Source organism: Lathamus discolor, chromosome 1, assembly GCF_037157495.1.
Source record: "Lathamus discolor isolate bLatDis1 chromosome 1, bLatDis1.hap1, whole genome shotgun sequence".
Lineage (NCBI taxonomy): Eukaryota > Metazoa > Chordata > Aves > Psittaciformes > Psittacidae > Lathamus > Lathamus discolor.
This window is the reverse complement of record NC_088884.1, coordinates 14,899,812-14,912,052: the sequence shown is the minus strand read 5'-3', so window position 1 is coordinate 14,912,052 and position 12,241 is coordinate 14,899,812. Positions and strand designations below refer to the sequence as shown.

The 12,241-nt window shown below is 36.4% G+C and overlaps 1 protein-coding gene across 3 annotated transcripts in view; it reads left to right on the top strand.

Annotated features, from left to right (window-relative positions):
* DOCK4 (dedicator of cytokinesis 4) overlaps nt 1-12,241 on the top strand; it is a 265,386-nt gene that overhangs the window by 241,337 nt on the left and 11,808 nt on the right. For all 3 annotated transcript variants that reach the window (XM_065695089.1, XM_065695013.1, XM_065695172.1), the window contains exons 39-48: nt 806-947; nt 1,530-1,696; nt 2,961-3,047; nt 4,658-4,834; nt 7,540-7,623; nt 9,401-9,520; nt 9,859-9,980; nt 10,252-10,372; nt 10,898-10,979; nt 11,198-11,307. In XM_065695089.1, the coding sequence (XP_065551161.1) occupies nt 806-947; nt 1,530-1,696; nt 2,961-3,047; nt 4,658-4,834; nt 7,540-7,623; nt 9,401-9,520; nt 9,859-9,980; nt 10,252-10,372; nt 10,898-10,979; nt 11,198-11,307 (1,212 nt within the window). The remainder of the gene's footprint in view (nt 1-805; nt 948-1,529; nt 1,697-2,960; nt 3,048-4,657; nt 4,835-7,539; nt 7,624-9,400; nt 9,521-9,858; nt 9,981-10,251; nt 10,373-10,897; nt 10,980-11,197; nt 11,308-12,241) is intronic.

Sequence of the window (12,241 nt, the reverse complement as noted above, 5' to 3'; positions counted from 1 at the left end):
ATTTAGGTTTTTTTCTGGCAAAACAATTTCTAGTCTGGCTGTCTTTGCTATAGAATGAATAAAGAAAAAAGCTTCAGAATAAAGCTTTCACATTTTAACTTGTAGTTGCACAGTAATACTACTGCAGTTGATTTCTTTTAGCAATTCCCATGGAAGTCCAGGCTGTCAGAATTCAGTGCTTTATGTCTCTGTTATTGACATAAGGATGACTCTTTCTATCTAAACCTGCTTCAAGAGGAAAAAATTAGTAATGACTTTTTAAATTTTTTTAATATAGATTTTAAAATGAAATTCATTTACCAGTGTTTTTAGAAAAATGGTTAAGATATTTCCTTATTTTGAATATGTGTGCAAGCAGAATCAAACCAAAAAGTGCTGTCCACAGCTCCAGAAGTCCTCAGCCACCATAGTCAGTGAGTAGTTCCAACAGGTACTCCAAATTCAGGCATCTCATGTTTAATGTAGGATGTGTGTTGTATCTGTATTTTTGTTGCATAGTCGCAAGAAAATAATGGTGCAGCTTCATAGTGGGCATTTTTATTAAAGCTTTAAGTGTAACCATTCCAGACTTTGTAATAAAACATGCCTTTTACGGTAAAATTTCCTTCTTCTAAGTAACCTCTTTCTCGATGTTCCTTATTTTTATTCTTGCCTTTTGTTTTTTCTACTTTCCTTCCTAAAATGATGTAAAAATTGCACAGGAAGTCTATATTGAAGAGTGTGTGTTTGGATCTATCTAATAATACCCAAATATTTTCACGTATCTTGCTCTTGTGTTTTGTTTTTTTTTTCTTCTTCTGCTCAGAATAAGGAATTTGTTTGCCGAGGACATGACTATGAAAGGCTGGAGGCCTTCCAGCAGCGAATGTTGAATGAGTTCCCACATGCCATTGCTATGCAACATGCTAATCAGCCAGATGAGACCATTTTTCAGGCAGAAGCACAGTGTATCCACATAATCACAAACCTATACGCTGCAGTTATATATTTCATGCTTTTAAAAAATGTAGGTACACGTATAGCCAATTCCAATCACAAAGTGCCTCCACTGAAATAAATGGTAGGTGAGAATTCCCATGCAATTTGTCCTAGTCACTGTTATGTTTGGAAGTTTTTTGTATAATTGTTGGTTTTATTTAAAAATCCCTTTACAAGTTATTAAAATTCTTACTTTAGCCAAAAATACTTGTAGAACTATCACCACTGTGATAATGGTATATCAGTTCAAGTTAGAGTAATTCACATTCTTGTAGTACAACATGTCACCATTTCATGGCATATTGTGTGTAAGAATATATTTAACTAAACCCATGTACTATTCTGTAACTCTATTTCAAAAATAAATAGGAAGTTTCAACAAAACAGCACAAAGACATCCCAAATCATCAAAAAATATCCTAGGTTGCTTTCCCAAGCCATTAATAGTCATGAGACACACTTTTTAGAGAGTTTTTCTTCTGTCATGCTTCAGGAGTCAGTATGCTTTGCTAATTTGAATGACGTGGGGATAGCCTTGACTCTATATACAGATTTGCAGATTTATGCTGTGACACCAATTCCAGAAAACCAGGAAGTCCTGCAGAGAGATGGTATTCCCAACAACATCAAGAGTTTTTACAAAGTAAATCACATCTGGAGATTCCGATACGACAGGCCATTTCACAAAGGGACCAAGGACAAGGAAAATGAATTCAAGGTAAGGTACCATGCGCTCTCCCAAGCTACTGGACCTTTGGATTTCTTTGTAACATCAACAATACTTTTGTCATTCAACCCTCTGTGGTATAACAAATTCTCTAGAGGAGATGGTAGCTCAGGTTTGACTATTTCACTTCTCATTTTAATTAAAATAATGTGAAAAACATATGGTAGATTGGAAGGTCTTGTTGTATATGGAAATAGGATAGAAAAATTACCCATTTGTTTTTCTATCAGTGGTATATAGAAGGCAGAACTGGTGACAGCAGAGTAGCCTCCAGAGAAATTTATAAGGCAAATGGGAAAACACTGTTAAGTAGATAATCTGGGGTATGAAAGGATTGCCAAAAGTTTTCTTTCTCTAAAGCAAGGGAGAGACAATTTTGATGAACTGCAACATAATGTTCTGTTCCTATTAAGACAAAAAACTACCTATGAACTCAAGAGATTATCTAAGAGAAGAACAGTAGTTTCTCCTATAATAGGTAAATGACTTCTGTTCCTCCTAATCCAAATGTCACACTGAAAATTCATCTTACATTCTTCCGGTGTAATTTTATTTCTGACCCAACAGAAACACGTTCTGGTGCAGAATATAGTCTAGTACTCAGACACAGAGAGAGAATTATCCTGTAATAATTTTGTTACAAAGTTAGAGGAAAGAACTGTGAGGATAATAAATCAGCTAAATTAAGTCATTGTTGTCCTCTAATAAAAGCTTAGGCCTTGATTTTAATTGTACAGCTTATATTTTGTGTAAGCACTATCCTATATGTTGATTTGTCATTTTACAAACCTCTTGCATGAAGTGTTTAACAGTAGTACATTCGAGTATCCCATCAGCTGTGCATTGCAGAATCTCAAGTAGGACTTCGTAGAGGAGAGCTGGTCACTTTGTGATCTGTAAGTTGTTCTGCTCCTGAGCTCTTCCTCTTCTCAGATGTTACCTCAGAGAGAAAATATAAAAATGCTAATTTAGTTGTGAGTGACCTTTGGACATTAGAGGACCACATATAACATGGAATAATACTGTTTTTAAGAGCAAAGAATCAGCAGAAATTACTGCTTAGGTAGTAAAAAGTAAGGAGAAATGTGAATGTTGTAGGCTTCTGGGATAGACATTTCGGTAGAAAATTGGACGTTAGTACTTTTTGTTTAAGGTATACTATTATTTAAATGAAGGTATTCATAACGAAAAGTGGGAATGATTAAGAAAAACATAGAGGCAAATTATGGAAATAAACTGATTTTGTATATTTTAGAGTCTATGGGTGGAAAGAACCACACTGATCTTGGTGCAGAGTTTACCTGGAATATCTCGTTGGTTTGAAGTGGAAAAACGTGAAGTAGTGAGTATAAGATCGTTGGCAATACATATTATGGATTGGTTTACTTCCTTAATCATGCCATTTGATGAACTGCTTTAAGATTTGTTACCCATATCTCATTTCTTTGAGCAAAATTTCTAGCTGGCTACAACAAAATTATTTACAAAGCATTTTGAGTTGTCTGGTTTCTCTTATCTTGAAAACTATAATGCTTCTTAATAAAGCACACTTATGATCCATTTAAACAGCTGAGGAAAAAAAGTTGAGAACAATAATGGGCAAAGGCAACTCCTAATGTCAAAAAACTTGCTTTCTTAAAACTCAGCCTGATGTAACATCTAATACTTAGAATATCTATAGCTTAGCATATCTTTCCCTATTCTTAAAAAGTAAACATTCTCCAAGTTCCTTCACCATAATAAATGCCATGTGCCTGCCTAGAACTCTGTTGAAGTCCCCAGTTCTGAGCATGGGAAGAGAAGCACGCCTACGCAGAACCTGTAGGAATAGGGTCTTATATAGCAATCTGTTACCAACACATTGTAATGCCTTCTTCTTTCTTGTTATTATATTTCTTAGAAAATCCCCAAATACATTTCAGATGTATTTGAAGGAGTGCTCCTCCTGTAACAATCTCTAAATAATTGGTCATGGGTTGAGCAGAGGAGTATAACAGCTGTAACTATTTTCCTTCCTGTCAAAGCCAGTCTTAAAATAGTTCCATTAAATATAGGGATGCAATTGTACAACTGTTTTTCTCTACAACTATTGAGTTTTTCTTTTAAAATAGGAACTAAATGCCATTTGTTCACCATCCTAGTAATCTCCTGCAGAAAATCAAAAATGAAATTTAATTATAATAAGAAAAATCATGTGACATGGGAAATTTTGTTAGTTGACTTCTACTAAGCCCTTCCTAAGTTAATATGACCCCCAATATAAAGATCTGCAGTTTACTATCATGCTAACATTATAGTCACTATTTCTGAAAGTTAACCATAATATTTTTTCTTGGGCATGTACTAAATCATTAATTAGATTTGTGCTTGTATAATTTGGTAAATTATAGCAATTGCAGGCCTGTACTCTGCTGGTTGCAGTTGAATGCTACCTGTGAGAAAAGCACATTGCACTCAAGGACTGCCTTTGACTGATTGTCATGTTAGCTCAAAGCTTGCATTCAAACTCCTCATCCATAATGTGTTGTTGACTTCACTTTGGGTGGGGAAACTAGCTTATCCATACTTAAGCTCTGCTCTGTGCCCTTAACCATGGTGAAGCTCTCCCTGACCTCAAGTCTGATTTAGGTGAAGTTATTAAGGACAGTTTAGCCCTGAATTCCAAGAGTTCCACCACAGGCTGAAGTGTTTTGCTGAGTAATCTCTCAAAGTCAGATACTGAATCTGCAGGAGAGGGACAGTTTTTTATTTTGATCCTTGACTGCATTATAAAATTAATTCTTTTTATGCCCAGAGAGTGTAGCCTAGCTGAGAAGACATTTTTCTGCCTTGATACTCTAGAACAGAGAATAAGATTGTTTCCTTTCAAGAAATCAAAAATTACCTTTAATATATTTCATCTTTCAACTGAAGATTTAAGTGTGTTTGCCATGTTCCTCACTCCCCGTTCAGGTGGAAATGAGTCCCCTTGAGAATGCTATTGAAGTCCTAGAAAATAAGAACCAGCAGCTGAGAACATTGATTAGTCAATGTCAAACTCGACAGATGCAAAATATTAACCCTCTCACAATGTGTCTAAATGGGGTCATTGATGCAGCAGTTAACGGTGGAGTTGCTAGATACCAAGAGGTAAGCAAATTATTTTCTGTTTATTAAAAAAATCTATCATAAGACAGTTTCTTACTTTTTTTTTCCTCTGTACAGATGTAGCTCCTCTGTATGAGTTCAGGACAGAAACTATTATATCAATAATAATTTTAGTTATTTATTATTGTTCTCTAAGTTTTTAAGGAAAGCTATTTTCAGAAAAATCTAGTAATAATATATGTCTAGCACTGGATTTTTTCCCAGAAGTTGTTCCTCGTTATTATAATCTCTGACCCTCCTTAGGAGAACCTTAAATGTTTGGGATGCTGTATTTCTGCAAAGTTCTGTGCAGTTTTGAAACCTCAGTTAAAAGAAAGAAAAGATTTTGCAGCCCACCTTGATCTTCTTCTTTCCCCTAATAGTCTTATAAAATACTTGAGTCTGCTGGTTGTTCGTTTTCCATTGAAAATGAAAAGTTCAGTAATATTCTGAACACTTCTCTCAAGGGCTGCAAGATTTGGTGTTCGCTCAACAGTGTCAAATTGGATAAAACTGAATCTAGATTAAACTAAATTAAACAAGAAATTGAGTCCACTGTAGCATTAGAATCTGTCATCAAAACTGCAATGTTATGAAAATTGTGAGACTAAAGCAGAGCAGTACCACATTTGATGTTTACCAGCTGCTTTTAAACAACACCACCACAACTGTTTAGCATAGCACCATAAAGGGAGTCCCTTGAGAAATACAGTTGTGTCAGAACTGTCTGGTTTGAATTAGCAGAGCCAGAGCTAGCTCGGTGTCTTTGCCTAGCTTTCTGTTCTTCATGAGCATATCAAAAGTTCTGGTTTGCTGCTTTGTTAGCATTGTTCTCAGCTGCAATTCTTGATCTCCTAAACAGTCTTCATGTTTCAATTCCCTCCTGTTCCCTCCCTCTTCCTATGTATCTAAAATAGGGCTTTTCAACAATTGTGTTGTAAAAATATAATTGTGAGATTTGTTTGGGTATTTTTTCTGTTTCACCCCCATTCTCTTTGCATCTCCTTTTTTTCAGTGTTTATGTATCTTCCTGCTGTTTTGCTATGTCTTATCTTCTACCTTCTTTTCCTCTCCTCTGTAAATGCTTTTCTCTGCCTGTTTCACTTGCTTTTGCCTTCTGCCCTATATAAAGCTCAAAACTCAGTCAGTCTTGAGGTAAGCATGACCATGTCTTTACAGATATCTTCCTTCCCTTCAGGCAACTTCCAAACTTTTAGAAGTGTTAATACCAGCAAATAATGTCCTTTGGCCTGCTGCTGCCTTCTTGGTTCTTCCTGATGGGATAAAAAGTGCCTATCTCTAATTTTTCAGCACTTTGGCTAATATTGCAGGTGTTAAAGCTACACTTTTCACTGGTTTCAATACAGGAACAGATTCCAGAGAATCTGCAAAAGTAATAGTTATTATGCAGCACCTTCATTCATGTGTGCTAATAAGCGACTGTAGACTGAAACACTGATTTTCATTTCTCTATATGCTGCTAGGAAAGCATGAAGAGTGTGTTTTGCGCTCACTAACACCTCTCAAACTGTGCTTTGTACTCTCACATTTCTTTTAGCTCCTTTACATATGCTAGAAGAGTAGAAGCACTTTTATAATGAATTATTGGAAACCACTGGTCCCAAAAATGTTCTTGGATTTAGTCAAATTCTGATTATTTTTTTTTCTTTCTAAAGAACTGGTGATTTTATTTGAAGTTAGATTATTACATCTTTGACTCATATTGCAGTTCTGTATAAGTCTCAGCCCAAAACCACTGGGACACCACCTGCTTGATACTGAAAGAACATTATGAGGGGAAAAAAACCCTATCAGCTGGCAGAAGTTTGGGATTTGGGATTTTAGCAAGTATCAGAGGGCTCCTTTTAACAACTTAAACATGAATCCTTATAATCTATTCATCTGTACTGAAAGAGCCATGTGAATAAATCTTCTTCATTACAGTATCAGTATTCATTTTCTAGATAGGCCTCACCACTTCCTTGTTATGGGTTGTCACAGCATGAAATTTTGGAACTGAATCAGAAAAGGGGTACACTTATTTCTAGCTTCACTGCTCCCATATTTGCAAATAATTCTGCATAGCAAGATTTTAGCAGCTAAAGTTGGATGGAGAACCTTGTAAAAAGCATATGAGGGAAATGTAAAGACAGGTGAAAAAAGCACACAGCACAGAGCAGCCACTATTATCCTCTTAACCCTATGGATAGGGAACCATGAGTGTGTATAGGTGTGCCTACATACACTTCTTGTGACAAACGCATTTTTAAGAAGGTCTAGAAATCTCTCAAATGAGCAGCTGTACATTTTCTTTGCAGAGCAATGTCGAGAACTGTTGTAAACTCAATATAATCCCCTTGGAGGGTGGGATGTTTGCCATGGAAAGAAAGATGTGATTGTGAACATACAGGGGAATGCTATGTTCAGGCAATTGCTGGTGGGTAAAATGACTTTGGGGTACCTAGCTGCTATAATTTGAGCACTGGAGGTGGGTTGGAAAGTCATGTAAGCTCATGAACACACTTGCACACTTGGATGTTGGTCATATGCTTTGAAGTGAAATATGTGGCTTTTTGACATCAATGACAAGAACCATGAGTTCTTGAAAACATTTTTTTTCTGAAGGTATAATCTAGAAACTTGCTTAAAAACCCTGAGTGATGTGGTTTTACTCATATTAAGTTACTTTGTGGTTTTATTCTGCTTAGGCATTCTTCGTCAAAGAATACATCTTGAACCATCCAGAGGATGGAGAGAAGATCACACGCTTGAGAGAACTAATGCTTGAGCAGGTAAAGTGGGGAAAAGACTGAGGAAGTGGCCTACTCAGCTGTTCTAGCTGATAGTGTCCCAAAATAAAATACAACATTTCAGGGGTTAATGGTTGCCGAGTAGTCTCCAGTATCTTCTGAATTAGATTCCAAGCAGACAGTAATTTCCTATACAAGCAGGTTTCTGGGTTGTGTTAATATTTTTTTTCCCTCGTTCTTTTCATCATCTTAATCACTTCATTCTAAATTAAAGGTTGAACGAGGGGCAAATTTTTGTCTTGTGATGCTCATATGCACAACATATCTTACCACTACTACAGAATAAATATTATGTCACTGAAACATTTGATGGCTTCAGCAAATATTTGTATGATGTATTTTACCAATACTACAGAACAAATATTTTCACTTCAAGGTTTAGCATAAGAGCAAACTAACATGAAAAATGTTATTACACCAAGTGATTAAACAGGTGAGTGTTCTATGTATTACATGTTTTTGTATTATTTCTTCATATATTTGTAAGAAAATGACCTACCAGCCTCAAATATGAGGTGTGTCCATTTGGAAATGCACAAAAAAATTGCTTTGATCAAGTGCTCTTAGTATTTCAGCTTTCATTTTGGCTTTTTTAACTGAGATTTACCTATCTTTGTTCTATGCAGCATGTTGAAATTTCAAACCTTATTGCTAGCTTGGAATAAAGAGGTCAGAGTATTGGAATTTGGCAAAATGGAGATTGCATTTTTTTTTTAGCGTCGTGCTAATGTTTGGTCAGATCAGCCAAAGCGCAGATCCTAGACAGTATAAATCAGAATAGGTTCACTGAGCTCGCTTTCATTTCATTTAGATAATAAATAGTAATTTATGTTGCAGTTTTGGTTTTTCAAGCTGTAGTTAATCTCAGTAACCCTTACAGTTTAAAACTGGAGTGTATAACTTGCTATGATAAAACGTGATAGCAGTTAAACCCTGTCTGGCACCTACAGATAGTTTAGCAGAAAATGCGGAGCATTCAGGAGGGCTGAGATGGCTGTGTGCACAGACGGATGGATGTGCTGCAGGCCTGACCTTGGGTCAGTGATGTTGTACAGCTCTGTGCCAGCTCGCAGCCTGCCTGAAAACGTCAGCTAGTAGCTCTCATCCAAAGATATTACAGCATAGTGTAGCTATTTTGTTTTTCAATTTGAGTAACTCATGTGTCATGTAACCAAGTGACTATTTTAAATGCCTGTGACCAAATTCAAGCAAGGTTAGCTTTAGCAATGTTATTCTGAAACCTGTCATGCTTGCGTCAAGAATATACATAAAGCCACCACTTTCAGAGGTCTCTGGGGAGTTGGAATAGGATAGGGAACCATGGACATCATTGAAAATATATTAGGAGGTCTCTGGTGGGTGTGGCCATTGCTGTTGTTTCCTGCTTTTTATAACTGTTCTTGTAGAAAATGGCTTTTCTTTAGGATTTAGACCGGCTCCTTTGTAAAACTGCCATTTAGCCAGCTGTTCACTAAGTTATCAATAATGGGTTTTATATTAGAGTTCAATTTGCAGAGGCCAGATCTTTGGGAAAGTTGAATAGTAAAATGGGAAGAGGCATAAATCCTCTTGTGTATTGATTGGTCGGTCTTAGGCCTTGTTTGATTACAGGTCTGCCAGGGATTTAGGTGGATGCTTTTAATACAGCATGCATTTTGTTGGGTTTTTTTTTTTTGATCGGTATCTTAATTGATGAAGAAAGCTTAAGGAAAATGTATCCAAAATATTCTTCCTCTCTTTCCTTCTGTTTTTTCTGCAGGCCCAGATTCTAGAATTTGGCTTGGCAGTGCACGAGAAGGTGGTGCCACAGGACATGAGGCCTTTGCACAAAAAGCTGGTGGATCAGTTTTTTGTGATGAAGTCAAGTTTGGGAATACAGGTAGGTGAGCAGGTGCATGGATAAACCATGAGACAGTTTTGCTGCAGTAAGGGTTGTTTTAGATTTCCTGAGCAACAAATAGTGACATCTTTTGGTTGTTTGTCCACATTACATCTAGCATTCTTAAGTACCACAAAGGAGAGAGAAAGATAACAAACTTTTCCTACACTTCCAAGAACAATAGTCACATTTTACTAATGGGAACATATAATCAGCAAAAAGTTAAAATATTTTTCTTGGTAATGATGAAGCTGATCCAAATGCAGCTGTGACTAATCAAATGACTATATATATCTTAATGGTATTATGTTCGTGTTAATCTTTTTACAAATTGCCAGGAATTTTCTGCCTGTGTACAAGCTAGCCCAGTTCATTTCCCAAATGGAAGTCCTCGCGTATGCCGAAATTCCATACCTGTTTCTATGAGCCCTGATGGTGCCAGGGTAATACCGCGACGCAGGTAAGTTAAAATCCTAGAAACAGATAGATTTTGTTACTCACAGAAGTTGACCCATAAAAAGCTTCTATTGTGTGCATGCTTCCTTGCATGGTCTTCATGAAGTATCTTCAGTCATGAACAGCTGATATATATACTCTGTCCTCCTCTCCTTCCCCCACCCCAATAAATCCAAATTAAACTGTAGAGATTAATAAATATGTGCTGTTTTCACATTAAAAATATGATTGGCAACTGCAGTTAACCATTTTGTATTTCATTACTCTTATAATAGTCCTTTGAGTTACCCAGCTGTCAATAGGTATTCGTCCTCATCACTCTCATCCCAAGCTTCTGCTGAAGTCAGCAATATCACTGGGCAGTCGGAAAGCTCTGATGAAGTATTTAACATGCAGGTACACACTTTTGTTATACTTCAAACTGAACAGAATCTTTCTTGCGAGGTTATTTACTAAATTAATGCTTGTTATTTTGTTCAGAAATCTCAAAGTTAATGCTGATACTTCTTTATAAAAAAGTCTTTCAATGGATGGTTAACGTCCTTCATTTAGAAAGAACAATTTTTGATGTAATTGTTTCTTCTTCTTTAACTTGGAGCGTGGATTTTTTTATGAAAGTAAAAAGCAGCAATGCGGTATTATGCAAAGTCATCTGACCTTGCATAGACTTTTCTGTCTAGTTGACACAGCTGTGATGTAAATATTTTAATATATTAGTTACACTTCCATTTATTTGATATTTTACTACATCTTTGTAAGTTACATAACTGCTCTTTATGCTGGTTTGCTATTTTGAAATACTGAGAAACTAGTCTAACAAATTACAAGTTCTTTGTTCTAGTGAAAAGTATATTATAATTTTTTGTTTTCCAAACCAGTAGATGTAATGTGATATAACAACAGCATCTCTTCTATATTTAGCCTAGTCCGTCTACCTCAAGCCTGAGTTCTGCTCATTCTGCTTCTCCTAATGTGACCAGTTCGGCTCCATCCAGTGCCAGAGGTCAGTGATTATCTCCTGTGGTAAACCATGTTAAATGATTCTTGATACATTACACAGCTGAGTGTCTGCATGCTGTCACTGGTCAGATGTCAAAATTTATCCAGTTGTTTGAGAAATATGAATTACTGGGGACAGAGGATTTCTTTGTAATAAACATAGACTTGAAATGTTTGTGTTTCACTGAATGAATTTAATCACTTGACATATTTCTATTCTAGCCTCTCCTCTTTTGTCTGACAAACATAAGCATTCCCGAGAAAACTCTTGCCTGTCTCCCAGAGAAAGGCCCTGCAGTGCCATCTACCCTATTCCTTTGGAAACTTCACAGGTAGGAAGCTTGTGGGAAGTCCTCACAGATTCAATGCCTGCTCACTGCTGTTAATTTTCAAGCTGTTTTGTTGTTGTTGTTGTTGTTTTTATCAGAAAATAGTCTAAAATATTTTACACGAAGGAGATGTGATCAAGTACCATGTATTCTATTCACATTTCTGCTTGCTATGTCTAGGTTTAGATCTGGTTGTTTATATTTGCTCACTGCAGTGAGAGAGATGCAAAGACTTGGCGATGACACAGCCTGCTTGTGTGAAACCGCAGTGTTTGTTCCGTCTAGGGAAGAAGAAAGAAAACTGTTATCACAGCAGTTGTCCCTGCTGACCTCCCCTTTATTTCTTCTGAAATAGCTAATCTTAGCCACTCTGAGATAATAACCGACCACATGTGGCTATTCCTATTTTTCAGTGTAGTTTCAGAAAGGAAAGATAGACTTTTTGTTACTCCAGAGAGAAGAATGAGTTGAGTTCTTACCTTAAAATTACTGTTACATAGGTCTGTATGAAATTCGTATCTTTTGACTTACCTGAAATGCAAAATGAGCGTGGTGAGCTGAGCTGGCCAACTTTGAATTTTTTTTCATCTTTTCTTCTTAATGGACCTACTTTCCTAAAGTGCTTTCCTTTAATACGGTTGCTGTTTAATCCCAGCCATCACACAATGCACCTCTCACTGAAGCTGAGAAAGACAAGAACATAAGTACAGTGTGAAAGGCCCTCCTCTCAACACTCGCATTTCCACCATAAGTTTTTCCTCTGATTAAAAAAACAAACAGCTTGGCAGTCCAGGATCTTTTCTTTTAGAAATAATTTGGTGGTTTCTCATTAGTTGTATTCTTGTCCCTTGCTTCTTCAGTTATTGAATTAGCTCTTGATTTAATTTTTTCCTCTTTTCTGTTTAAGTCCTCATGCAGTTACCTGAGGGTTTAAGAA